Source organism: Panthera leo, chromosome B3 (genome assembly GCF_018350215.1).
Source record: "Panthera leo isolate Ple1 chromosome B3, P.leo_Ple1_pat1.1, whole genome shotgun sequence".
NCBI classification, from domain to species: Eukaryota; Metazoa; Chordata; class Mammalia; order Carnivora; family Felidae; genus Panthera; species Panthera leo.
Genome location: NC_056684.1, coordinates 22,347,886 through 22,374,092, shown reverse-complemented (window position 1 = coordinate 22,374,092; position 26,207 = coordinate 22,347,886). Strand labels below are relative to the sequence as shown.

The window sequence follows — 26,207 nt, the reverse complement described above, 5'->3', positions numbered from 1 at the left end:
GAATAGCCACCAATACAGAGGAAATTAAAAAATTCTAAGTGCCTGTATTGTAAATCTATGCAAATATGTTTAAAAAAATTGATCGTAACTAGTTTTCTTAAAACAATATGTAACTAGGGGCCCCTGGGTGGCTCAGTTGGTTAAGCGTGTGATTTTGGCTCAGGTCATGATCTCACAGTTCCTGGGTTCAAGCCCCACATCAGGCTCTGTGCTGACGGCTCAGAGCCTGGAGCTTCAGATTCTGTGTCTCCCTCTCCCTCTGCTCCTACCCCACTCACACTGTCTCTCTCTCAAAATTAAATAAACATTAAAAATTTTTTTCTTTAAAAAAATATGTAACTAAAGGTGACTTCAGAAGAGCTTGAGGACCTAACTGGCCCCATGGGAGGAATTCAGAAACATACCAGGGGATGCCCAGACAGCCACTAGGTGCTTTCTTTTTCACTTACAAAAATGATTCTAAAACCAAGTATCTGGTTGCAGAATGTAGAGATTTTTGTTTAGCACACAAAAGCAAGCAGCAGAATGATTAATTTCAATTATCAACATTAGTAGGAAAAATCACAGGTAGGGATCATCTCAGGAACATAATAGTGGTTTGGTCTTAAATCTATTAATATAATACAACTACTAGAGCAAAGGAGGAAAACCTTCTGATCATCTCCATGGATACTGAGAGGCTATGACAAAAATCTAACTTCCCCAGAAAGCCTTAATAGTTTGAGAATACAAGGATACTTTTTTATTATGACAAGGAAAATACATGTCTTCATACAAGTTGAATGGTGAGACACTGAACCATCCCATTAATGTCAAGAACAAAATAGGTATGCCACCTGAATCACTATTATTTGACACTGTTCCCAAATGCAATTGCCTAAAAGAAAGAAATAAGGGAAATTATTGGAAAGGACAAGGCAAAAGAAAATCTTAGAAACAGTAAGAAATTACCATTAAAGTGTTTGATTATGACATTACTATACAAAATCAACTACATTCCTACACATCCAGTTAGTAAATAAAATGGAAGAAATCATTCCACTGAAAATGGTACCCAAATGATAAAATATCTAGAAATAAACAAGAAATTCATAGGCCTGTATGAACAAGACCATAAAAATTTACCAAGTGGTATAAACTTAGACTGAATACAAGCCTAGACTGTAGCAGTCTTAAGTAGGAAGACTCAATCTATAAATTCATTGTGACCTCAATTAAAAAAAAATGTGTGTGTAGGAGAGAGGGAGTTAGAGAATACAGAGGGAGGGGGATAGAAAGAGAGCAGAAGGGAGAGGGAAGAATGGTGGAGGGGATGGTTGTTTTGAAAATATTGATATTTGAATATTTGAATATTTGATATTAACATGGATAAAGCTTCAGATTTGAAAGGAATTCTTAGACAAATCATGAGTAAAAATAGCCCCAAACACTTAGAGAAACTTAGTTTACAAATGAGGTGGCATTTTGATCAAAATGGGGAAAACACTAACTGCCTTACAGGGATACCCCATTATATATTTTGTTGGCACAAGTGACCAACCATTGGGAGAGAAAACAAATGCATTTTTACCTTAATTTCCTGTAATAAATGAATTCCAGGGAGTAAGAAGGTGTAAAGGTAAACAAATGAAACCATAAGAATTTAGAAGAAAATATGAGTAAATTTATTTATAATCAGAATGGGGAAGGCCTTTTAAAACTGGAAACAAATCCCAGGATCTACCGAGGCAAATATGGATAAATTGACAACATAAAACTTAAAACTTTATATATGCTACAAAATAAATAACATCAAAACACAAATAATAAACAAATAAAAATGTTTCTAGACAAATAAAAAAATATTTTCAAGACATAAGACAGAAAAGTTCCAAAGTACACAGGCAAATTAAGAAAAAGCCAAATAACCCAACTGTAAATTGTATAAAGGACATAAATTTACAAAAACTGAAATTTACAAAAAACATCTGAAAAGATACTCCATTTATAATAAAATTAACTTAATCAGAATAACATTGCAATATAATCTGTCACCAGATTAGAAAAAAAATATTAAGTTTGATAATAGTGTTGAGAAAGCTGAGAAATTGGCCTTTTCATTACACTCTTGGTAGGTGTATCCATTGATCGGTCTTTGGGGGGTAATTTGGCAATACCTACCAAAATGTTAAATGCACATGTCCTTAAATCCAGCAATTCCATTTCCAACTTAGAATTTACACCAAGGTATAGTCACAAAAGTATGCTAAAATATAAATCAAGGATGCTAATTACAGATTTGTGTATAAAAGTAAAAACTGGAAATATTCTATATGTTCACTAATAGACTAGCCAAAGAAATTATATCCACTGAGACAATGGTATGCCAAGCAGCTATTAAGAAGAATGAGGTAGATCTTTATATGTTGTTATGTAAAGATAAAACACTAAGTGCAGAAAGCAAAGTGCAGAGTGCTGTGTGCATACCATGAGTGGTTAAAAAAAAAAAAAAAAAAAGGAGTCTCTTTCCACACCCCATTTCTCCCTCTCCTGGCCTCCTTCCCTTTCTTTTTCTTCCCTTCTGGAAATGCCTCCTAGTCCTCAGAAGCTCACTCATAGGTGGTCCCTGTGGCCATTCATGCTTTTCTTTTCTTTTTCTTGCTCGTTCTTTCTTTCTCTCTCTCTCTCTTTTTTTTTTTTTTTTTTTTTTTTTTTTTTTTACTACATGTGCATCTTTTCCTTATTATTACTTTTTAAAATGGCAGAGCATTATTTTAGTGGTCAACATACTTTTATTTGCCTTTTTATGTTTTTTTGTATAAAATACAAAACCAAAAAAGTTTTTTCCAAGGAAAAATGTTGTAGACATTAATTTTCAGATAGCAGTAACAAATGAAGCATTCTCTTAGATATCAAAACACCTCTACTGATTTCTAAAATAGAAAAAAAAATAAACACAAAAAGAAAAGATTGTGCATTGTTCATCTATCCCATGTAGAATGGGTAAACTCTGAGAACAGCCATACTCCCAATGGTGTGATGCTGGAATGCTTTTATTTAGCAACCTCCTTATAAACAAGGTATCCTCTCTGCAGCTGCACTCAGTGCTCACGCGCACACATGCACAAGCCTCCACAGAGCTTACGTGCCCACAGAGCATGCACCAAGCCTCCATATTCCTCAGTGCAAACCAATCCATGCTCATTACCCAGAAATGAGTGAAATAAATGGCTGGAGAAAGGTATGCAATCTCTTTTCCTCTGAAAATCTAATCTTCCCTCATAATATATACCCATCTCAGGGGTTAGAAGCAAATTAAAGATCCCCAGGAGCTCAAAGCCTTCTGTAGTTTTGAGCTCTGAGCAGTTACTATATGAAACAATAGAACAGGAGAGGTTCTGTTGTGTTTCCCTCCGCTGTCATTAAAAAATAAGGAGAATGGGAAAAGGCAAAGTGACTTTTGTCAGCTGGATTATGTTAAGTGGTGAACCATGTCACCACGTAGGTTTAAAATTAAAGTTTCCCTGGCTTTCAAAACACTTATCTCCAGGGACTCTACCTGCTCAAGCCACTTTTCTGGGCTAACATTGGGGTAGATGAGCTGTGGGTAAGCAGATCCCTAAAAATCAGAGACTGGAGTTACTGGTTGTATAGCCATTTTTAGCCTGCCAGCCCCTTCTGTTGACTTCCATTGGCCTTTCATCCAGGAAAGCCAGTGGCCACATCATTCCCTTCCCAGTTCCTGCCATACAGGGAACGAGAAGATGTCCCAGACCCTGCCCCTGGCCTTGACACATAAAGAAAAGCTTGGCATATTTTCATTTTATGTTGTGCACTTGTATGGACCCACAAGTTTCTAACACTAATCAACTCTAGTACATGTGAAATATCTAATATATTATTTAAAAAAAAGAAATACATAGCTGGTTTAATTTAACCTCTAGCTATTACACTGGGCTGGTAATTCTAATAGAACTCTATTTGTCCTTTGGGTGTTTCAGAATAGAGCAGACTCAAGTCCCCAGTGTCTGGGGGCAGCACAGGAAATGTGAGTCACTAGGAGCTATAGCAATCCCTCTGACTTGCCTGGGTCTAGTCCTAGTTCAGAATCAACACACATCTGTGTCTGTCCTAATTCCCTCCACAGGGCAGACTGGCAGGGCTCAGGCTGGTAAAAGCATAATTTATAAGATCAACTGTGTGTGTGTGTGTGTGTGTGTGTGTGTGTGTGTGTGTGTGTTTGTGTGTGTGTTTTAAAATGTAGGAACAGCATAAAACTGTTTCTTTCTACCAACTGTCTATGGTAGAGAAAAATAAAACCTGAATTGCAGAAAACACCAGCAGTTAGGTTTTTAGTTTTAGTTTTGTTTCCTTTGACCAATAATTTGAATGGATCTAGTGACTGCGGCTTATTATTATTATTATTATTATTATTTTCAATCTAGGTTTGTAAACAGGCAAAAGCATATGTTGAATTTTCATGTAGGCCTTCTTGGCAAGTGACATGCAGGCATGCAAACCAGGTGTACAGGCTTCCCTTGGCAGTCCTGAGCCACTCTGACCTCTCTAAAGGGCTCACCAGGCACTGGGGAATGGGCAAAATGACCTCTCAGTGGTTCTGGGGACCCTAAGGATGTTCCAAGGATATCAAGGAGCCCCTCTGAGAGGATGAAACAAAAACGTGCTGAGATCCTATTACTGAAAGGAACAAGGAGACTGTAACGACATGACTGACAGCTACGGGTACATCAGTGTCCTCACGTTTAGTGTGGCTGTGGGATTAGCACCCCAAATTATCCCCAAGCTAATGACATCACCTGTCTGTGCGTTTTCCTACATGCTGGGGACCAGAACCAGATTAAGCAAAGTCTTTGGACACAGCCTCCACGAAGTTTGGGGCGGACATCAGGATGCCAATGGTGCAGATGATGGTGAAGACGGAGAAGGCCATGAGACACAGGCGGTCCACCACGCAGGCGGCAAACTTCCACTCACTGCAGATGGCCTCGCTCTCATCCTGGCAGCGGAAGCGATTGGCAATGTAGCGGACCTCCTCCAGGATCTTGGCCAGGTCGGGATCCCCCTCGGGGGGCTGCCCGCCATGTAGGAGCTGCTCGTCGTGCGTGGGGGAGCAGGCCATGCGGCCACACACGACGCCCGAGTCAGGGGTGGGGGCGCAGTGCACACCGTCCAGGCCGCGGAAGCCGATGTAGAGCAGGTTGCCGTTGGTGGTCGGTGGCCCTGCCACCGCGCTCATCTCCACGCTGGCCAGGCTGCAGCGGCGCGGCTTGTGCTGGCAGGCCGGCCGCACCTTGTCCTCCCCGGGCCTCTTCATGCGCAGGAACCATGCGCACCAGTTCAGAAGGATGACTCTGGTCTGGGAAGACAACGGGGCAGTTAGCAGGGTGGGTGGTGAGCCTCAGCTGATCCTAACAGCAAGGTGATCCTAGGACCTCAGCCCTACTTAGTGGACCCCAAGGGTGACATGCCCCTGCTCCTTCGGGTTAAGTTTCCACAGGCAGGCAGTGCCAACGCCTTACAATGGTTGAGTCAAATGTGAGCTACGCAGATGAAGGCAATGCAGAAAGGCCCCCCAGGATGGAGTGAATTCTCAGTGGCAGACACACAGCAATCTCTGGACAGATAAGCAGGTGGGAGGCGAGGGTTATCTTAGGAGAGCCCTGCCTGAGCTGTGTGAATAAGACCAGTCATTTTCCCTCTCCAATCTTTCCTCAACTGTAACTAACAGCCATCATACCTAACTGCCTGTGAGGCACCCCAGTGTCCCATGGCACACCCTTGGAGATTTAAAGATTTTCAAGGGTGACCCTGTGACACCTATCAGATGCTGCATGAACGCCTAACTTGAAGCAGTCCAGACTGAGACACCAGATCCCTTAGCGGTGATGACATATCATTACAAAGCAGTTTTTGTTGTCCTGATGAAAAGCAAGTGCCAAGAAAGTCAACATGGGACAGGAAATTAGGGTAGTGTACTCCTAAGATTTGAGAGGTTGTGCTGTACCAACAGGTGCTAAGTGGTCAGGACATAAATACTTATTAAGTTGTTTTGACCAATGTAATAGAGTCATTAGGTTGTTTGTTTGTTTGTTTTGCTCCAGGGGCTGTGAAAAAAATCCCTGGGACACTAAAGGTGCTGTGAACCAGGGAAGTTTAGGAATCTCTAACCTAATTCATCAGGACACAGTGAAGACTGAGTAACATGGTATGTGGGAAAGTACTTGGAAAAATCTAAAGCAGGGGTTGGCAGACTTTATCTTTAAAGGGCCACACAATAAAGTCCATAAGGTCTCCATTGCAACTACTCGGCTTTGCTAATCAAGTACAAAATAGTCATAGAAAGCATGTAAAGAAGCAAACGTGGCTTTTTTCTCATAACATTTTATTTGCAAAAACAATTGGTGGGCCAGATTTGACCATCAGGGCCATAGTTTGTCAATTTCTGGTTTAAAGTGTTTTATCAACATATATCGCCCACATGCATACAAGATGCTCAAGAGAAATCACTGATCTTTGTTTTTCCCTTTAATGAAAAGAAGGGAGCCATGTGAAGACTCAATCCAGATTAAAAAAAAAAAAAATTCTTGGAAGCCTATTTAGACAAGTGTGTGAAAAGTAGGCTCTTTCCCTGAAATTATCCAGATATTGATTTTAACTTTGGTTTATGATTGTGGGCAAACTCCATCAGCAACATAGCAGGTATGTTTCACATCTATAAGTTTAGGCAGTAAGTTGTAAAGTTCATGCCTGCAGCACTTTCTTGGTAATTGTTTTTATAACATCTTATCAGAGATAACTGCAATAGACCGGTCTGGAGAAAGGTAATGAAAGAACAAGAAGGCATAAGAGCAGGTTCACTTAAGCTGTAAAGATAACCTTTCATTCATAGCAGATGGCAGTCTATATATCCTGCCCACACTCTATGGACAAACCTCCAGAGCCTGGAAAGGGCTTTTTGCAGACCCTGGAGGTTTTTCTGTGATCATTAAGGGGCAGGGCCACATGGCCCCACATGTGTCCCTCCACAGGAGGCTCCTAAGGCACGTCATTTCACTTGGGCCTCTCAGAGGTTCTGTGAAGTGAGTATAATCTCCCCACTTTACAGACAAAGAAACAGAGGCTTCAAAGAGGCTAATAAATTGGCTCAAGGTCACATAGTAAGCAAGTTACTTATGTGTTTAGACTTCCATAGCCTCATCTGTAAAAGGGTCTACAATGTCTTCCTCAAAACACCTGTGACTTCAGCCCACCCCCTACCTGCACTTCGAAGGCACAGGGAAGACTGAACCAGAGCTCAAGGGAGTGCAGTGGGCAATGAATGCGTCCAAACCCAGAGGCAACTGTGCACATGGAGAGCTAAGGCCAGGCGTGTCTGTGGTGGTGGGGGGGGGGGGGACAGGGGGTGTTTGTGCATACCCTGGGGCACATTTCAAACTAATATTATCCATGCTGCCAGGTCTATTTTGAATTCCATGGCCTGAATCATTAGCTTTCAAGGCTAAAGCATCTCAAAAGATGAAATTATCCTCTTGGCACTTATCAAACTGTGCTCATGACCTCTTCTATTAGGTTATGGTTTTGTGTCTGGCTGTGCAAATGTCACATAATGCCGCTGCACCGGCAGTATCTTCTTCATAGCAACACATCATAATAAAAGTTCCTTGGAGACTGTTTATGTTTCAAATACACACAGAAAGAGAAAAATGCAGTAGGGTATATAAATTGAAAGCGAGACATACAAGCTTCATGTTTCATTTGCAGCCATTGGTTTGGACACATTTGTGCTGAGAGGTGAATAATTAGCATATCGTCTTAATTAAGATTTTCTTTCTGGGGGCGCCTGGGTGGCTCAGTTGGTTAGGCGTCCAACTTCAGCTCAGGTCATGATCTTGTTGTTCATGAGTTCAAGCCCCATGTTGGGCTCTGTGCTGACAGCTTGGAGCCTGGAGCCTGCTTCAGATTCTGTGTCTCCTCTCTCTGCCCTTCCCCTGCTTGTGCTCTCTCTCTGTCTCTCAAAATTTAAATTTAAAATTAAAAACAATTTTAAAAAAATATTTTTTTCTGGATACTAAAGTACTACCAGGTTGGTAAAATTGTTTTTTCTTCATGTCTTAAACATAAGAAATAATAATATATATTTTTAGCTTTACATTTGCATAAATAAACACTTGAAGGATAATGGAAGAATTAATTGAAATGGCCATCAATATTGGTGGTGGAAGCAGAGTGATGGGCAGGGATGAGAGCTGATATCCTTCCTTATAATTTTACTTTTATTTTGACTTTGGGAACACGTAACTGTATTACTTATTTCAAATGGAAGGATGGGTAGACAGAAAGTGTGTCAGGGTTATAAAAGTCAGATGAGAATGCAGGTGAATGTGGACACATGTGTCCAAGCTTTTAATGAGGGCACCTTCTGAAAACAAGCCAATGGACTGCAGTGATTAGACGTGTGTGGGAGATAACACCATTTCTGGGAGCTCACTCTACTGCTGATGCAATGAGCTATGAGGAAAGTTTTTGTTAAGTGTAAGAATTTCCTATGGAAGAGAATCTAAGAGGACACAGTAACTTGGTAAAGCCATTTTTTTTAAGTAGTTTTTCTTAAGTTCACTTTTGGGTAACTGTAAATTATTGCACAATGAATATTTTTAGAAGGCCTGGAAACTCCCTGTTGCTGGAGGTTCACAAAATGCATCTTGCTTCTTGCAGCTTCATTTTAGCAAGTTGGTGAGTCCTAGACTCCTTTCTGAACTTGGATGCAAGGTTACAGATCTCCAAAGAAAAACAATCTTGTTTTCACATAAGAGGCTCCTTTAGCTCCTACTGCCCTTAGGCTATGCTCTCTGGGGAAGAAGACTGGAAGGATTGCAGGGTCCAAGTAAGTATCTTGGGTGGGGGGCATCCCTCCCCTGCCTTGGGTGTGAGGTGACGAAAGCCCAGGACCCATGTGGCCTTAATCAAGGTTTCCTGAGTGTCAGGTGAGCATCAGATACTGGACTCCTAAGGAGCACAGCATGTGAGTAGGTAAGCATCAGCCTGCATGCCAGTGCTAAGCAGGTGCTGGGAAGGTGTGGCATGCTCTGGGCTGACACAATAGGCTGTTGTATTCAATCATTTGGTTTTCATCCTTTAGCTTTCATCCTATACTCCCTTCCCCACTGGTAACTACTAACCTTTATTTTATAGGCCTGTGGTAAGTTTACATTCCTACATATATTGACTACACAGGTTATTACATGGCTCACTCTTTCTTACCCTTTTACTCCTCATTCTGTTTGGAAGATCCAATCACATGGCTGTGTGCTTATCTTGTCTGTTGCTTCCAACCACTGCACAGTTCTCTGTGGTGTACATGCAAAAAGTAGTTTCACAAACACTATGGTAGCAAAATGTACAGAGCAGTCTGTGTGTGAGCCCTCTTCTGGAACGTCTGATTGTAAGAACAATGCCATGGGAGCCTAAGAGCATGCTCACCAGAACTGTCCTCTACATACAGATCATGCAATAATGTAGATGGGTGGGGTGCTATGAGAAATATGGTTCTGTTTAGGAATGCTGGGCTGTGTGTGGGATTTTTCAGATAGATAAATCATTCCTAGAGCCTCCCTTGGGGAGGAGCCCTGACTCCCTGTGGTGAAGCACAGGAGGAACGCACCCACTTGGGCATCTTGCCGCCATCGGGGTCGTGGTGGTGATACTGCAGCACGATCACTGTCACGACCACAGAGAGGCCCACGATGATCATGGTGCTGGCAAAGTACTGGGCTGCAGAGACAAGAGACACAGGGTGAGACCCGGGGCCTCCATGGCACAATTATCACAGGGTGGCAGGCAGACCCAGATGGCGGTGACTGATTGCCTGGGGCTGGATGGTGAAGCCAAGAGCAGGGCAGGGCCACCTCCAGGCCTGCAGACTCCTGTCCACATTCCTGGCAGGCAGAGGCCAGCCCAGAGCACAGAGACCTGGTTTCCTATCCACGAAAGCAGCCTGGCCTACCTAACTACACTGTTTTGAACTCCGTCCATTGCCTCCTTCATTGAGGGTTAACAGCGACTCACCAGATGCTGAAATGATCGTTCCCAGGATAAAGGATGTGGACTGTCATGGAACTGAAAACACTTGGGTGGTGAGGGTGTGGTCACCACAGGGATGACTACAGGCTGTGAACGTGCTGGGGGTGGGGATGGAACAAGGGCAAACCTGGGCATCACCGGCTGTCTTATGAGGCCTGGATAGCTAGTATTAGGGAGAAAACGAGGCTGGGGCACCCGGTAGCTCAGTCGGTTAAGCGTCTGACTCTTGATTTCAGCTCATTTAATGATCCGTGAGTTCAAGACCCACATCAGGCTCTGCACTGACAGTGGGGAGCCTGCCTGGGATTCTGTCTCTCCCTCTGTCTCTGCCCCTCCCCTGCTCATTCTCTCTCTCTCTCAAAATAAATAAATAAACATTTAAAAACAAAAAAGTTAAGAAAATGAGTCTGGCCCCATCTAATGAGAGATAGGAGGAGGTGCCAGTTGTGTGAGGAAGATGTGGAAGGCAGTGACTTTCCAGGAGAACATTAGCTTCAGCTCTAATGGGCAACAATGGGTTTCTCCATCTTGGCCCCAAGGAGAAGCAGCATGCAGCATCCAAAACAGCCATCCCCCAACCCCCTGCCCCCATCCAGTGGCTGCCATCTGTGAGTTTACACAGGCTACTCAGCCTGTTTGGGCTTTTGGTTATTCACCAGTATAACAGGGATAGCAAGCAGTGCATTCTTTGCAGGGTTGGTGCAAGAATTAGCAATTATATGAGCCCAGGATCTAGGAAAAAGTCTGACACAAGGAAGACATTCCTTGATCAGCAACTCTGATTATTAGAACTTTGGTGTGGCTTTCAGCTCAAGGGGGGTGAGGTTTAAGCAGAAGACATTCTGGTGCGGAGGCTAAGTGTGTGACCACACACCTGGTTAAGAACACTTCCTTCTCTCCAGGCAGGAAGGAACTAACTACCCCACTGTGGAGACCAAGAGGTACCTTGGTGAGGAGTTGCCAGAGATGGACATTTGAGGTTTAAAGTTAGCATCAGGGATTTCTAAGAAAGGGAAGGGTAGTAAACAAAACTCTTACTGGTATGGGCTGAACTGTGGCCTCCTTAAATTTATATGCGGAAGCTCTAACCCGTGGTACTTCAGATTGTGACTGTATTTGAAGACCATCCTTTTAAAGAGGTGATTAAGTTAAAATGGGGTCCTTAGAGTGGGATCTGATTCATTATGACTGGTGTCCTTATAAGAACGGGAAATTTGGACATACAAAGGGGTACCAAGGATGCACCCAGCAAGACCAATGTGAGGACACAGCAAGAAGGGGGTCATCTGCAAGTAAAGCAGAGAGGCTTCAGAAGATCTCAAACCTTCTGGCATCTTGATCTTGAACTTCCAAACCCCCAGAACTGTAAGCAAATATATTTATGTTGTGTAGGCCACCCAGTCTGTGAAATTTTATTGTGGTCTCCCTAGAAGACTAATACAATGACTTGTGGAGGTGTCCATGGTCAAAGGATCCCACAGCTGAAGTCTCAACAACAGAGGTCAGAGGCCAACAGCATCACATCTTTCTAGAAATAGGCTATGCATCAACCATGCTTTTTCCCCATTGGTTCATCAGTCAAGGCAGTTTCTGCCAACTGCCCCACAGGGAGTGCTTTCTGCTGAAAGTCTCTATTGAAAGTATTGCGTTGGAAGGTAGAAATAATGGGGTCAGACCCTCAAGTTGAAACATGGTTCCTTGCTCTCTGGATGGTACTGAGAGAACTAGGAACACCCACAAAGGCTTTTCATACCAACAATTACTCTCTCTGGCCAAACTATTACACATTAAGGGAACTCCACAAAGATGAGCCTTGGCTTCTTAGTTTGTGAAGCCTGGGAGTATCCATATAAGCTCCCCTACTCCTGTCCTCCCTAATTAACCACATATGGCAGCCCTCAGGTGGCATGGGTCAACAGGAATAATCATAGACTCCTTTCCTGTTTCTGATCTCCATCACTAAACTAGAGTAGGGATTCTTATATTAAACCTAATATCCACTGTCAGAACGTTTGCTTCCCATTCTCAAAACTGGCTGGAGGTCTGATTCCCTAACCAGGAATGGAACCCTGGCTATTGGTGAGAGTACCAATCCTAACCACTAGACAACTGAGCACCCCTTTGCATGTTCCTGCTTATTCCAATCCAGAAAGGGGTATAGCAACAAGTGATGCTGTCTTCTATTTCTGCTATCCTGCCCTGGGCAGAAAGTCATGCCTTACATCTGTCTTGGCCAAAATATATTTGTCCTGTTTACATTTCCTCACAAGCTTTAACTTTATACAGAGACATTGAGGTATCTCAGGAAACAACGGCTAAGAGTTAAAATGTGAGATCCTTACATTTTGACAAAGAATTTGTGGAAAAACAATGACTCAAGGTATAGTTATAGTCACTATAGGTATATAGTCACTATAGGTATAGTCACTCCTTATGGCAAAGAGAGGATTGGGGGCTCTTCAGGGCACGGAGGACAGATTTATGCTCTGTTTCCATGCTAGGAAATCCTGGGTACTCTCTAAGTCTGTGTCTTCAAGAGAGGCCCAACACTTGCTTACCTATCAAGGGCACTGAGTCAGATGTCGCAGGCATGATCTCAGCCACCAGCAACATGAAGACAGTAAGAGAGAGTAAAACTGTTATCCCTGAAACATAAACACAAAGGTGCCTGAGATAGAACAGATTATAGGGACTCAATTCCACTTAACTGTGCCTAACCTGACATTCAAATAACTACAGAGGTATGGGGGAGGGGTCAGTGACATCCTGAAACCAGATGCAGAATTCTCTGTACATATAGGCATGGCTATTTTTTCTGGGGACTTCTCATCATTTACCAGAGTCCTAGATAGAGATAAGTTTAGGAGCCAGAATTTTAGAACAACAATACAAAATGAATTACGGAACTCAACACAAGTATGTCTCATTTTCTTTATTACACTAGGATCTAGAGGTAGTTTCATATAGCATGACAAAACAAAACAAAAACAAAAAAAAAACATGCTATCCAAAGACCTGGCTTTTGGTCTTGACTTTGCTATTTACTTTGATAAGTCACTTAACGTGTCTGAGCCTTGCACTTAAGATAGGGGTTTGAGGATGATTTCTACATGTACTAAATATGATCTTGGTAACTCTTTAAGATGTTGAGAAATTCATCTCACCATTCCAAATCTTAGTTTTCTTATCTTTGTATTGGATCTTAAGGAATCACCCTGTGGACAGCAATATACAGATGCAAACTGGTACTAGACTAAACTGTTCCCTGTCCATAACAAATGCTGGTCAGTTGCTACCAAGGAACAGGATTGGGTGGCAGGAGAGGAGAAAGCAAGGCCCCTCAGGACAGAACTCAGTAGTCTCTCCCTGGGCATTTTTATATTCTATGTAGGATCACAGGATCCTTCAGATTCTCAGGAAGGCATGGACATCCAGCATGGAGCCTAGATCAGGAGCCTGTGGTGTCAGGAAGATGCCCTGGGCTGGCAGGTCAGTGTGTGATGCACCAAGAAGGCTCTGCAACATCTCTGCACTCAGAGCCGTGACAAGTCCTGCACTGTCCACAGTGATCCCTACAGCACTGACCTGGAGGCAAGGCCTCCTGTCCTGTTGCAGACTCCCACCCAAGATCAGGACACTTACCCAGAGATATTTTCTCCCCAGAATCTGCAGGGAGCAAGAAGACGAGGAGGGCCAGCGCAGAGATGAGCACACAGGGGATGAGCAGGTTGAGGCCATAGTAGAGGGTCCTGCGGCGAATGGTCACTGTGAAGGTGACGTCTGGGTATGGCTCTTTGCAGCACTCATAGAACTTCTCACTCCGCTTGCCTGGGATTCCTCCATTAGCAGGGGGTGGGAAGGAACCATTGTCTGAATAAAATTACCCTGCTTGTTTATTTTAATGAGCATATCACACAAATAACCATGGGGTTTGTTGAGTGCTAAAAACCTGGATAATCAGTGTTTGAATAAACTATTTGTTTATTCAAAGAGGCCCAGAAAACTCCCTAGTCTTTTCTATGTAAGAACACAGCCAGAAGACAGCCATCTATGAATCAGGAAGCAGGCCCTCAGCAGACACCAGATCTTCCAGTGCCTTGATCTTGAACTTCTAGCCTTCAGAACTGTGAGAAATAAATTTCTATTGTTTATAAGCCACCCAGTCTATGGTATTCCATTATAGCAGCCTGAAGGGACTAAGACACCAGGATTATAAATAATACATTATAAGCTTTACACCATTATAAATGTAATTATTGTTTTTCTATTTAAAATCATCAAATATAGTTTCCCACGAATTGCAATTTACTGTCCATCCTGATTTTAGGAATGGAGCAGATTCTAATATAAAGATGCCGATACTAGTACTGACTTAACTACACACTTTTCATGGAAAGCATTGAATTTTCTAATTGTTTTTTTTTTTTTTTTTTTTTTTTTTTTTTTTGGTTGTTGTTCTCATTGTATAGCTCTCAGTAAATTACAGAGATTGCTGCAGGGTTCAATAAATGTTCACACTGAAAAGCAGAGTGGAAAATCCCAAACTTTTAAAGTCAGCACAGGAATAAAGTGGCTTTCTACAAGGCCACTGGTCTCATGTCTTTGCTAGACTTACCCACAAGGTCCCATTCTCCATTTGGGATATAGCCGCTGATATCTGCCTCTTGCATCTGTAGATCCAAGGACCACCCTCCATAGGACCAGGACCCAAACTTGAGTTTGCACTGCTGCACATCAAAGGGGAACCAGCGCACATCAATGTAACAGGAGCTCTTGAATATGCCTACGTGGACAATGAAAACGGCCAGAAAAACTGAAATGGAAGGTGACTAAAATGGAAGGTGACTGCTTTAAATACACAGCATCTCACACTGTTGGTGGAAATGTAAACTGGTGCAGTCATTAAGAAAACTGTATGGAGATTCCTAAAAAAATTAAAAATAGAACTACTATATGATCCAGTGACCCCACTTTTGGGTATATATCTGAAGGAAACAAAATAATTACTTGGAAGAGATATCTTCACTCCCATGTTCATCATGTTCATTACAGCATCATTTGCAATAGCCAAGACACAGAATCAACCTAAGTATTCATTGATGGACAAATAAATAAAAGCAAAGATTATCAGATCTCTCTCTCTCTCTCTCACGCGCACATACACACACACACACACAATGGATAATACTATTCAGCCTTAAAATAAGATGGAAATCTTGTCATTTGCAATAACATGGGTGAAGATGGAGAGCACTGTGCCAAGTGAAATAAACCAAAGACAAATACTATGTGATCTCATATGTAGATTTTGAAAAAAAAAAAAAAAAAAAAAAAAAAAAAAGGAAACAACTGAACTCACAGAAGTGTTGAAATGCCAGGAGCTGGGGGTGGTGGGGAAATGGAGAGGGGTTGGTCAAAGGGGACAATCTTTCAGTTACAAGATGAGTAAGTTCTAAGGCTCAAATGTACTACATGCTGACTCTAGTTAAAAATATCATATACTTGAAATTTGCTAAGAGAGTGGATCTTAAACATTCTCATGGAAAGCAAAACCAAACTCAGCCATGTGAGGGGATAGATATGTTAACTTGATTGTGGAAATCATTTTACAATGTATATGTACATTGTCATCATGTTGTACACCTCATTACATTTTCATTTGCCAACTGTACTTCAATGAAGCTGGAAAAAAATTAAAATATAATTAATATATTTTAAAATACAAAAAAATACAGGGGCGCCTGGGTGGCTCAGTCAGTTAAGTGTCTGACTTCAACTCAGGTCATGAACTCGTGGTTCATGAGTTCAAACCCTTGCATTGAGCTCTGTGCTGACAGTTCAGAGTCTGGAGCTTGTTTCGGATTCTGTGTCTCCCTCTCTCTCTGCCCCTCCCCCACAATGCTCTCTCTCTCCTTCAAAAATAAATATATTAATGTTTAAAAATTTTTAAATATAAAAAATATATTTTTAAATTTAAAATATAAATAATTCAAATAAATAAATACATACATACAGAACAATCCCTTGATTTCGATCCTCAATATGCTGTTCATAATATGCAGTGCCTATTCTTCATGGCCTAGGAAAGGGCTGACGAGTTATACAATACATTACTTATGATTTCAGCACGTCTTTTTAAGGAGGGCCTCATGCACACATTGTTCTGACCCACCTGTGTTCCCTTCGAGAGGAGGTGACGTAGGCTTCTGGGCATCTAGACTAGGGGTGAGTAGAGAAGCATTCAGCCCCTGCTCCTCCAAATTACAGCTAGCCTGTCCAGAATAAGCTTGGAAATTTTTGGGAGATGTCTAGAAAGAAAGCTTGGGTGAAGCTTTCTTGCTTTTTTTTAAAATTCAAACACAACACCTTTATGCTCCATCAAAGACTGTTCTGAGGGATTTCTGTGCAAAGAATTAGAAGTTCTGTAAAATTTCCATGCCTGTGTATCTTCAATCTCTAAATAATAAGAAAGAAGAATAGAAAAAAATCCCAGAGAAATTGATAGAAATGACAAAGGGTTTAGAAGCAGAATATGAAAGGGACGTATGTGTGTGTCTGTGTCTGTGTGTGTTTGTGTGTCTCTGTTTGGTGGGGGGGGGGGGGGGGGCGCAGCGTGGGCATTTTCCTTATGTTAAAAATTGAGAAAATACTTGGTTATCTAGAAATGTATGTAGGGAATAATTTTAACTAGTTTAAATTCTAGATTAAGAACAGAACAAAGACTGGTAAGTTTAAATTGAAGGCATAGCGCTTGGGCACAAGTGACAGTTTCCATTGAAAAGAGTGATTCCAGGGGCACCTGGGTGGCTCAGTTGGTTGGGCATTTGACTTCGGCTCAGGTCATGATCTCACTGTTTGTGAGTTCGAGCCCCACGTCGGGCTCTGGGCTGACAGCTCAGAGCCTGGAGCCTGGTTCAGATTCTGTGTCTCCTTCTCTCTCTGCCCCTTACCTACTTGTGCTCTGTCTCTCTCTATCAAAAATAAATAAATGTAAAAAAAAAAAATTAAAAAAAAAAAAAAGAAAAAGAGTAAGTCCAAGCTAAGACAAGTTGGGAGTGAATTTCTTCCAGGTCAGAGAGGAGACCAGATAAACCCTTCTAGGAATTTATATGCCCATGTACTCCTCCCTGCCCAGAGAAAGGCCAGAAGGCAAGAGAAGGCACAAAGAGCTAACTAAGGGTGCCTCTATTCCTGCGGACAGAGTCAGCTCTGTACATTTCTGCTACTAAATTTAAAAAAGAATGAATGGAGGAAGGGATGTAACAGCTTTGCAAACACAACCCTCACCCCACAACCAAGTTAGGAGAGGGTAATAACTTCCTATCCCCTCAAGTCCCTTTATTTATTTTTTTTAATTTTTTTTTAACATTTATTTATTTTTGAGATAGGGAGAGACAGAGCATGAACGGGGGAGGGTCAGAGAGAGAGGGAGACACAGAATCTGAAACAGGCTCCAGGCTCTGAGCAGTCAGCACAGAGCCCGACGCGGGGCTCGAACTCCCGGACCGCGAGATCGTGACCTGAGCCGAAGTCGGACGCTTAACCGACTGAGCCACCAGGCGCCCCCCCCTCAAGTCCCTTTAAATATGATGTTCAGTGTTACACCCAATGTTCATGGGCATCTGGAAGTCAATACAGACACTGCCCTCCCATTAATGGGCTAGATCCCTTCAAACCTACATTGCCTGTAGAAAATGTAACTCTATAACTGAATTATTCCATTTCTATGAAATGGCCAGAGAAAGAGAATCTCTAGTGACAGAAAGCAGATCAATGGTGGCCTGAGGCTGGCAGTGAGTATGGGGATTAACTGCAGACCAGCACAAAGCATCTTTTCAGGGTGATAAAAAATGTTCTAGGAGCGCCTGGGTGGGTTAGTCAGTTAAGCGTCTGACTCTTGGTTGCAGCTCAGGTCATGATCTCATGGTTCGTAAGATGGACCCTCATATTGGCTCTACACGCTGATAGCTCGGGGTCTGTGTGGGAGTGTCTCTCTCCCTCTCTCTCTGCCCCTCCCTTGCTTGCACTTTCACTCTCAAAATAAATAACCTTAAAAAAAAATGTCCTAACACTAGATTGTGGTAATGGCTGTACAACTCTGTGAATTCACTAAAAATCATTGAATCATGCAGTTAAAAGCAGTGAATTGTATGATATGTAAATTATACTTCAATAAAGCTGTTATAAAAATATGAAATAGAAAAGAAGGTAATTTCATAACCAAGTCTCTATTTCAAATCTTGTACCCAAAACATTTTTTTTTTTTTTTGCCTGTGCTTCGTTACATGAACAGAACATCATCCCAGATCTGTTCTACATGACCCCCAGGGCACAGTCTTGCTGCCCCAGGCCAGAAAGCTCCAAACTTCTCCTGCCAATGTATGGAAGACTCCCACACTCACAGCACAACATGCCTGTCCTTACCAGGCTCCTGGGGCCATGGAGGCTGGGACACAGGAATGAAGCCTCAGAGGGGGCTATTGCACACAGGCAGCTTGGGGCTCAGGAGTACTGCTTCTTGTAGCTGAAAATAGCTTCAGCCTTCAAAACAATCTGCAACACCATATTCTTGTATACTGATGACTACTGGAGATCGTTTTTTAAAATAGCCCTCATAATAAAAGCTGCAACTCACAGCCTGGTGAAAAAGAATGTCTGTGCATGTGATGGAAGGCTCATCCCATAGCTTCAGTCTCCAAGGGGCCTACTGTTAGGTGGAAAGCCTGCTTGGGCTGGGGGAGGGGTGAAGGAACTGGGGAAAGTAAAATGGAAGCACGTGCTTTAAGACAGAAAACCTGAAAATCTATAGCTCTTCAGTCTGTACAAACATTATTGAGAGTTACCTGCCTTTGATGGATTTAATCACTTACACATTCATTTATGGAGAGGTACCTGGTTGATTAGTGGTGATTCTAAGGTGTATAAACATGGAATCTGCCCATGGGATGCTTATCCTCCACTAAGGAGGAAGAGCATTTAAGCAACAACTCAGGAGGCAAGGCCAGCTTTGCTGTGCTGTGAAATGAATAAGAAGGTATACGTGTGGTGTACAGTGTGTGTATGTGGGGGGGTGTGTTGTTGGTGTGTGAATGTGTGTGGGTATGTGTGAGGGAGGTATGTGTGTGGGGTGTATATGTGGGGTTTGTGGTATGTGTATGGTGTATAATGTATGTGTGTGTGTGTGTGTGTGTGTGTGGTGTGTGTTGTGTTGGGGGTGGTAGGTATGTGGGTATAGTGTGGCATGTGTGTATGTGGGGGGTGGTGTGGTGTGTGTAGGTGTGTGTGTGGTGTAGGTGTGTGTGTGTATGTGGGGGGTGGTGTGGTGCGTGTATGTGTATGGGGGAGGTATATATGTGCGGTGTTTTGTGTGCCTGATGTTCTATAAATTTAATCCACAGTGAATGCAAGTCCCCCTTGTCAGGTCATTTCCCATTCTCCTTAAAACCTGGAAGCTGGGCAACCCTGGACATTTTCTGGTAGGTGGTGTGTAATGTGTATTCATGTATGTGTTGTGCAGGGGGTGGTAGGTGTGTGGGTGTGGTGTGGTGTGTGTGTGTGTGTTGGTGGTGAGGTGGGAGGTGGTTGCAGATTGCCTGGGAGCAGGAAGTTAAATGGTTGCAGTGGGGAAATAATCCTGGAAAGAACATGTAAAAAATCATCTCAAAGATTTCTAAAACTCTGTTAATACCTATATGCCTCAAAGCATTAAAACCCAGGTTCCTCATGCTCTATATTATTCAGTGAACAGCCCAGGGCCCAGTGAATTGACAGAAATGATGGGCTTTTGGGAAAAAAAAAATCAATTCCAGGAAGCAGTTAACCATCAACTGGTTGGGAAGGAGAAGAGAAGCTCAGTTAGGAATAAGTCATTGATGAGCCCCACTTTGAAATCACTTGCTCTTATACCCAACACCCAAGTCCTCTGTAACACACACACTCAAGAAGCCAGCAAGTCCACCATCTTGCCCCAACACCTGAAGAGCAGCACCTGCCAAGATATGCAGTCTGGTGGGAGGGGAAATGGCGAGCTGAAATGGGTGGAGAGAATGGCCAGGGTTGCCCAGCTTGCAGGTTTTAAGGAGAACTGAAAATGACCTGACAAGGGGGACTTGCATTCACTGTGGATTCAATTCAAAGAACATGAGGCACACAATAAGAACATACGACACATGCCACCAAAGACAGTTTGAGCCATGACCCCAAGACAAAAAAAAAAAGGGAAAGATGGCATCATCAAGTTCAGGAAATACACGCAAGCACACAGGGAAGAAAACAGGAAGGGGTGGTTGTGAATGAGGCAAAGGAGGCCCACCACTAGTGTGAGCAACCATTGGGGGATTAGCACCCCAAACATGCTGAAATTGTCTAACTACAGGAGGACAAAGGAAGTGGATCTTACCTGGAGGGAGGTACTGGCAATGCCCAGAAGAATTAACTAACACGTTGGTGTGGAATGTGGCATCAAATCGCTCATCAGCACTAGAAACACAAAAAGGATTTAATGAGTCAGCACTGCCAGGCAGTGGGTTTCCCATGCCCTTAGGTCTGTCGTGACTGTGCTGGAATAGCTCTGGCAGGTGCTACTCTTCGCGCTTGGGTCATGCCACCATTCACAGCCTGCCTGGGAGATCTCAGAGCAGAGGTTGGTAGAGGTCAATGTCCACCACCACCCCCTCATTTCATATGAACTGTGATTTTCATATGCATATAAAACAAAGTTCTTAGCAAAAGTCAATCCTGAAGACAATTTCATGGGACAGGAGCAGATGAGAAATTTCTATCTATCTGTAGGGTAGAAGCTCTCTGCCATTGACAGCCCCATGCAGGCATGGATTTTGATCCACTGTCCTCAAAGCTCCAGTTCCAGTCTCCTGAATGTGCCCAATGCTTGGTTGATGCTTATCCAATACATCTTGAATGACTGAAGCTGCAAGCGCAGGAGGTTGCCAGGCATAGGCAGAGCCCAGAGGCATACTGGGCACCATGAATAGCAATGACGGGAATGTGGGCAGGTGAAGAGAGAAGAATTAGGTATAAGTTTTAGATAGATCCTCCCCAGGCCCCTCCCGGCCCATGTTCAGAAACTCCTGCAGCCAGCAGTTAACAAATTCTATAAAGGGGATGGGAAGAAGACACAAAACAGGAAGAAAGAACAACAATTAAAGCCAACAGCACTTATTATCCATGACTTTTATTTTCTGTATTATGATGCTTTGCTGACCCTGGATGAAGTGTGCCCCCCTTCCACTCCCAGGTTAGCCAGTTCCCAGAGATAGCAGACAACTTGTTCACCAGTGTATCTCTCAAATGCAAACCATCAAATCCAGAGCCCACACCCCAGCCACCTCCTTTATCAGGGTTTCATATTCTAGGCCTCTATCCCTCTGCCCTAATAACCAGAGGGCCAGGTACCAGACAGCTAGGGACAGCCCCTATCACCCAGAGCCCGCTGAAATTATTCACACTGGCCAATCTTAACTCTGCTCATCCTGCCTCACCAGTTCCATTCCACAGAAACCACAACAAAGGCTCTTGCCCATGTTCCCCCTTCACTCCGTCTGCCTCCTGACCCACCCCGGTGTTTTCTTGTGTGGGTCTGCATGGTGTGCTATGCCTCCTGTTTCTAGGGAACTGTGAGTAAAAACTGCTTCCTCCATGACAGCTACTTCTGTGTCTGCATCTCTTAGCATACCTCATTAAAACAAATCCTGGCTATCCTTAAATAAAAAGAAACAGAATTCCCTCAAGAAAATACAGGCAGCCGGGTCAAAACGCTAGCACCAAGGAGTTAAATTCCTCTCCTTTTAGCAACTGGGGACCTGTAGTAAGGCTGCATACTTCTGCAGAGGCTGGGGCAGCCTTTTCTAATCCTGAGGTCCTCTGAAAGGGAAACTCAGAGTCACAAGATATTTGAGGACAGCACTCAGCATGAGAGACACAATTAAAGACACAGAAAAGATCCAAGAAGAAGAAGTGAATGAAAGGAACAAAAAAAATTTGCTCCTTAAAAAATATCCTCACAGAAATTCAAGAGGATATTGCATTTAGTAAAACACAGCAATACGAAAATTAAATTTTGGCTTATGAAATAAATGTTTATAGACAGGTAGGAGGTCTGGCTGATAAGAATTACAAAGATGAAATGTGAGACATTGATGAAGAGGGCCTTCAGAGTACAAGGCCAGGGGAACTCAACAGCTGCTGGAGAAACAACAGGGGCAATGGGTGGGAGGGAAGGGCCAAAGAAATCACACAGAGAAATTCTAGGGCTGAAAGAAACCAGTCAAGCATGAAGGCAAAGAGAGGCACCTTCAAGAACATTAAAGGCCTTACAGAGCTTGTGTCCCACATGCTAGATTTGAGGATGAGCTCTAGGAAAATGAGGGTGAATACTGAAAAAGAAGAAATAAACTTTTGAACTAAAACTAAGTATCAGGGCAGGTGGGTGGTTCAAAGGGTTAAGTGTCCAATTCTGGATTTCAGCTCAGGTCCTGATATCATGGCTCAAGATTTAGCACCTGCATGGGGCTCTGCGCCGACAGAGAGGAGCCTGCTTGGGATTTTGTCACCCTCTTTCTGCCCCTCCCCTGCTTGTGTATACGCTCTCTCTCTCTCAAAATAAATAAATAAACATTTAAATAAATAAATAAATTGGGGTGCCTGGGTGGCTCAGTTGGTTGAGTGTCTGACTTCAGCTCAGGTCATGATCTCATGGTTTGTGAGTTCGAACCCCACATCAGTCTCTGTGCTGACAGCTCAGATCCTGGACCCTGCTTCAGTTTCGGTGTCTCCCCCTCTCTCTGCCCCTTCCCTCTCTCAAAAATAAACATTAATTTTTTTTAAATAAAAAATTATAAATAAATAAATAAATAAATAAATAAATAAATAAATAAATAAATAAAACTAGGGATCAAGAAAATGGATTTCCATGATGAGCTGTGCAGTGGACCTAGAAAAGGCACAGAGGGGGTGTGTTTACACATTACAGCAAGATATGAGGTGTCTCTGAAGAGACTGAAGTAGATTCAGAGCAATGAAGAGAAGAAATAAGCTGGAAAACACCACAGATTCTATTAAAGACACATTAAAAAAATCACTGTAATAAGAAAAAGAAATGTCAACCACAAACTGCGGAAAACACTGTACAAAAAAAGTCAGGGTTTGAATATGAAACAAAAATGTGATGATGTGCAGAGGAAGAAGGAAGAGAGAGAGACTAAGCCACCACAAAAGGATAATCCTTTGAGATGAAGGACACACCCACCTCCTTAACTCTGAGCACACACAGGGAGAAGGAGGAGGGGGCAGGCTCAAGGTGCAAATATTCTTTGCTTGACTGTGGTCTGTACCCCACTGTCTCAATGAATCACATGATAAACAGGGACTAGGCACAAAATAGCTGAAAATGTGGACCTTCACAAAATCACTTTATATCATATCATGATTTTCAAACTGAGTTCTCAGGAACCGTGAGATTCTGTGGATGTGCTTTGGAGTTTCTGTAAATGTTTATTCCAACATCTCATTTCCTTGTATTTAAAAATGCTAATAAAAGTCCAAACCCACTCAAATTTTTACAAAATTTTAACTCTTCAGAATAGACTACCTACCAGTGGATTAATGCATGTGGCCCATTTAACTCCTTTTTTGGTGGAAGTTTAAGCTAAAACTTCTCTTGGCATGGTTATGCTGCATTTATAAACCTCTTGTGAATGAGTTACCCAGTAAGACTTCAGTTTTGCACTGCTCTTTTTAAAACTTCACATTTGAGCCTACAATTCCAACTCAGAACCAGCACGTTTCCACCTCTGTAGCTACAACTGAGAGCACTGTGCAATTCATGACAGAGGATACATAGTTTTGCTTATTTTAAGCTTGGGTTTCTTCTCTGATTTTTACATTTATAACAAAGACTGTGAGCATCTGTTAGATCAGTGACTCAGTTCTGGAAGGAAAAAAAAAAAATTCCTCCAAGCTCTTCCTCCATACATTTGGATCAATTTAATTGAAGACTCTTGAGATCATAAGACAAATGAGTAAAATCAAGATAAAAATCTGTTTCCATTAGCCAACAGTTTACCTATGTGACTCACTGATTTTTAAATGCGGTCCAACCAAAATAGAATATTGAAGACAAACAGAATTGTAACTCTGTCATCATTATCAAAATTCAAATCTTAATATTTTTTTGGCAGTTTTAGAATTCTTTTCCATTTTATACATAAATGATATAAAAGTAAACTCCTGTAATAATTGTATGTTAATACCACTTATCTGTTTTGGCCATGATAACTGGAGATAAAGTTTGAAAAAGGGCCCTATTGCTAAAAACTGAGTCTGAAAACAGCTCTCCAAGGCAAGTAATGAAGTTCCTATGAAACATGAGTAGCCGAAACCACTGCAGTGACACAGGAGGTGACAGTGTCAGTGCTGTTTGGCTTCCGGCCCAGCACTATGTGCATTCAGTGATGTACAATGGGGGGGGCAGCAGATAGTGACCATGAGGCCATGTGGTAACACAGCCTTGCAGCCAGCAGAAACTGATAACCATGGGTTGGGATGGGTCCAAGGACTCAGTTCATTCCTCTTTCTGCTCTGTTGTGCATGTGAACCTTTCTGTATTAAACAGTTTGAATATATATACTAATATATACTAGAACACGATGTGCTCACAGAGTTCTTGACAACTTAGGCACATGGCCCCTTCATTACCTTCGAGGGCTCCTCTCTCTAGCTGCCTGGGTCCTTGTCCAGCCAGCGAAGGGCAGACAGGCTCCCACCCCCACCACTGATGGGGCAACAAGGGCAATGGGCCTTGGCCATTGAAAAGTGACCATGGACAGGAGGGATATTTAACCTAAACATTCAGGGTTGAGGCCCTATGTCCTTAGTGGGGTGGTCAGGAAGAAAGGGCATCTGGATATGCTCTAAAGATGGGCAGAACTCCAGCAGGTGGAAAGGAAAGTTGCTATATCCCCAACAGAAGGCATGATCTGATCACATATCTGGAGGTTAACTGGACAGAGGGAAACTTCATGAAGGTGTGGTTCGTCTAGACCCTGAGGTGAGTGAGGTATTGCCCCAACACCTTATCTTAGCACTTGCCTCAGCAGCAAGGCTAGCATGGAGGCTTGAGAGCAAACTGTGGGTGGCTATGACTGCAGGATCCAGGAGTCAATCAATGCTTATGGAATTAATTACAAGCTGTGCTTTCAGAAGCCATTGAAGGCACGGGCCAGCAGAGGTGAACCCTGGAGGTATGGGATTAGATTCCTTCCTGTTTTCCATTCCTTAGGGCTTGCTCTGTGCCTAGTTCCACCCCTGACTCCTGGCCTGGGAAGCAGAGCCTCTGAACCCAGCTCAGTGCAGCCTCCTGCTTAGCCTGCCCTACAGCAGTGACCCCCACTGAGGAGCATGGAGGAGCTCAGCCTCAAGCCGGGGAAAAGAAACTGAACATGCCACCCCCAGAATCCTTTGGTCCTGGAGTCTGGCTGTCAGTGCCCTGAGAGAGAAGAACAGGGTGACCAGCCATCAAGAAAGCCCAGAAAGTCAACTCCCAACAGGCCACATACTCACTAAACTATGATTCTACATACAGGTAATTCTGAAAGAAAGAGGAAAAAAAAATCCAGGGTCACCCTGCTGTACCAAAGAGGGTAGGCACTAGGTATGTGGGCTCATGAAGACTCTAATGAATAAGGATTCATGTACAATCCGCCCTATTCCCTCTGAGCTCACATTGTCCTTGAAAGAAGGATGGAAAAGCAGAAGAGATGAAAAATGATCTCAACTGTTCTTACCACAAAATGAAATAATGATTATGTGATGTGATAGAAGTATTAGCTAATGTTACAGTGGTAATTAAATTGCAATATATATTTGTATCAATACATTGCACACAGTAAACTTACATATGGTTATAGGTCAATTATATCTCAATAAATTTTTTAAAAAATAAAATAAAAACATTGGAAGGAAAAAAAGTAAAGGGGGAAGAAACAGAGAGCCAGTCTATCTCAAAAGACAGTGGATCAAGGTATCATTTATTTTAAATCTCTTTTTTAAAAAAGCTATCAATTACATGTTAAGACATCTCTGATATAAAGTATGTTTAGATTTCAGAGGGG

General features: G+C 42.6%; 1 protein-coding gene across 1 annotated transcript in view; it reads right to left on the bottom strand.

Moving 5' to 3' along the window:
• Window positions 1–4,570: 4,570 nt before the first annotated feature.
• The window catches only part of CHRNA7 (cholinergic receptor nicotinic alpha 7 subunit), a 112,072-nt gene continuing 90,435 nt past the window's right edge, over window positions 4,571–26,207 (bottom strand). The window contains exons 5-10 of the mRNA XM_042940474.1: window positions 20,480–20,559; window positions 14,696–14,863; window positions 13,723–13,917; window positions 12,639–12,725; window positions 9,662–9,771; window positions 4,571–5,356 (exon numbers count right to left, since the gene is read on the bottom strand). Coding sequence (XP_042796408.1) covers window positions 4,838–5,356; window positions 9,662–9,771; window positions 12,639–12,725; window positions 13,723–13,917; window positions 14,696–14,863; window positions 20,480–20,559 — 1,159 coding nt within the window. The 3' untranslated portion in view covers window positions 4,571–4,837. The remainder of the gene's footprint in view (window positions 5,357–9,661; window positions 9,772–12,638; window positions 12,726–13,722; window positions 13,918–14,695; window positions 14,864–20,479; window positions 20,560–26,207) is intronic.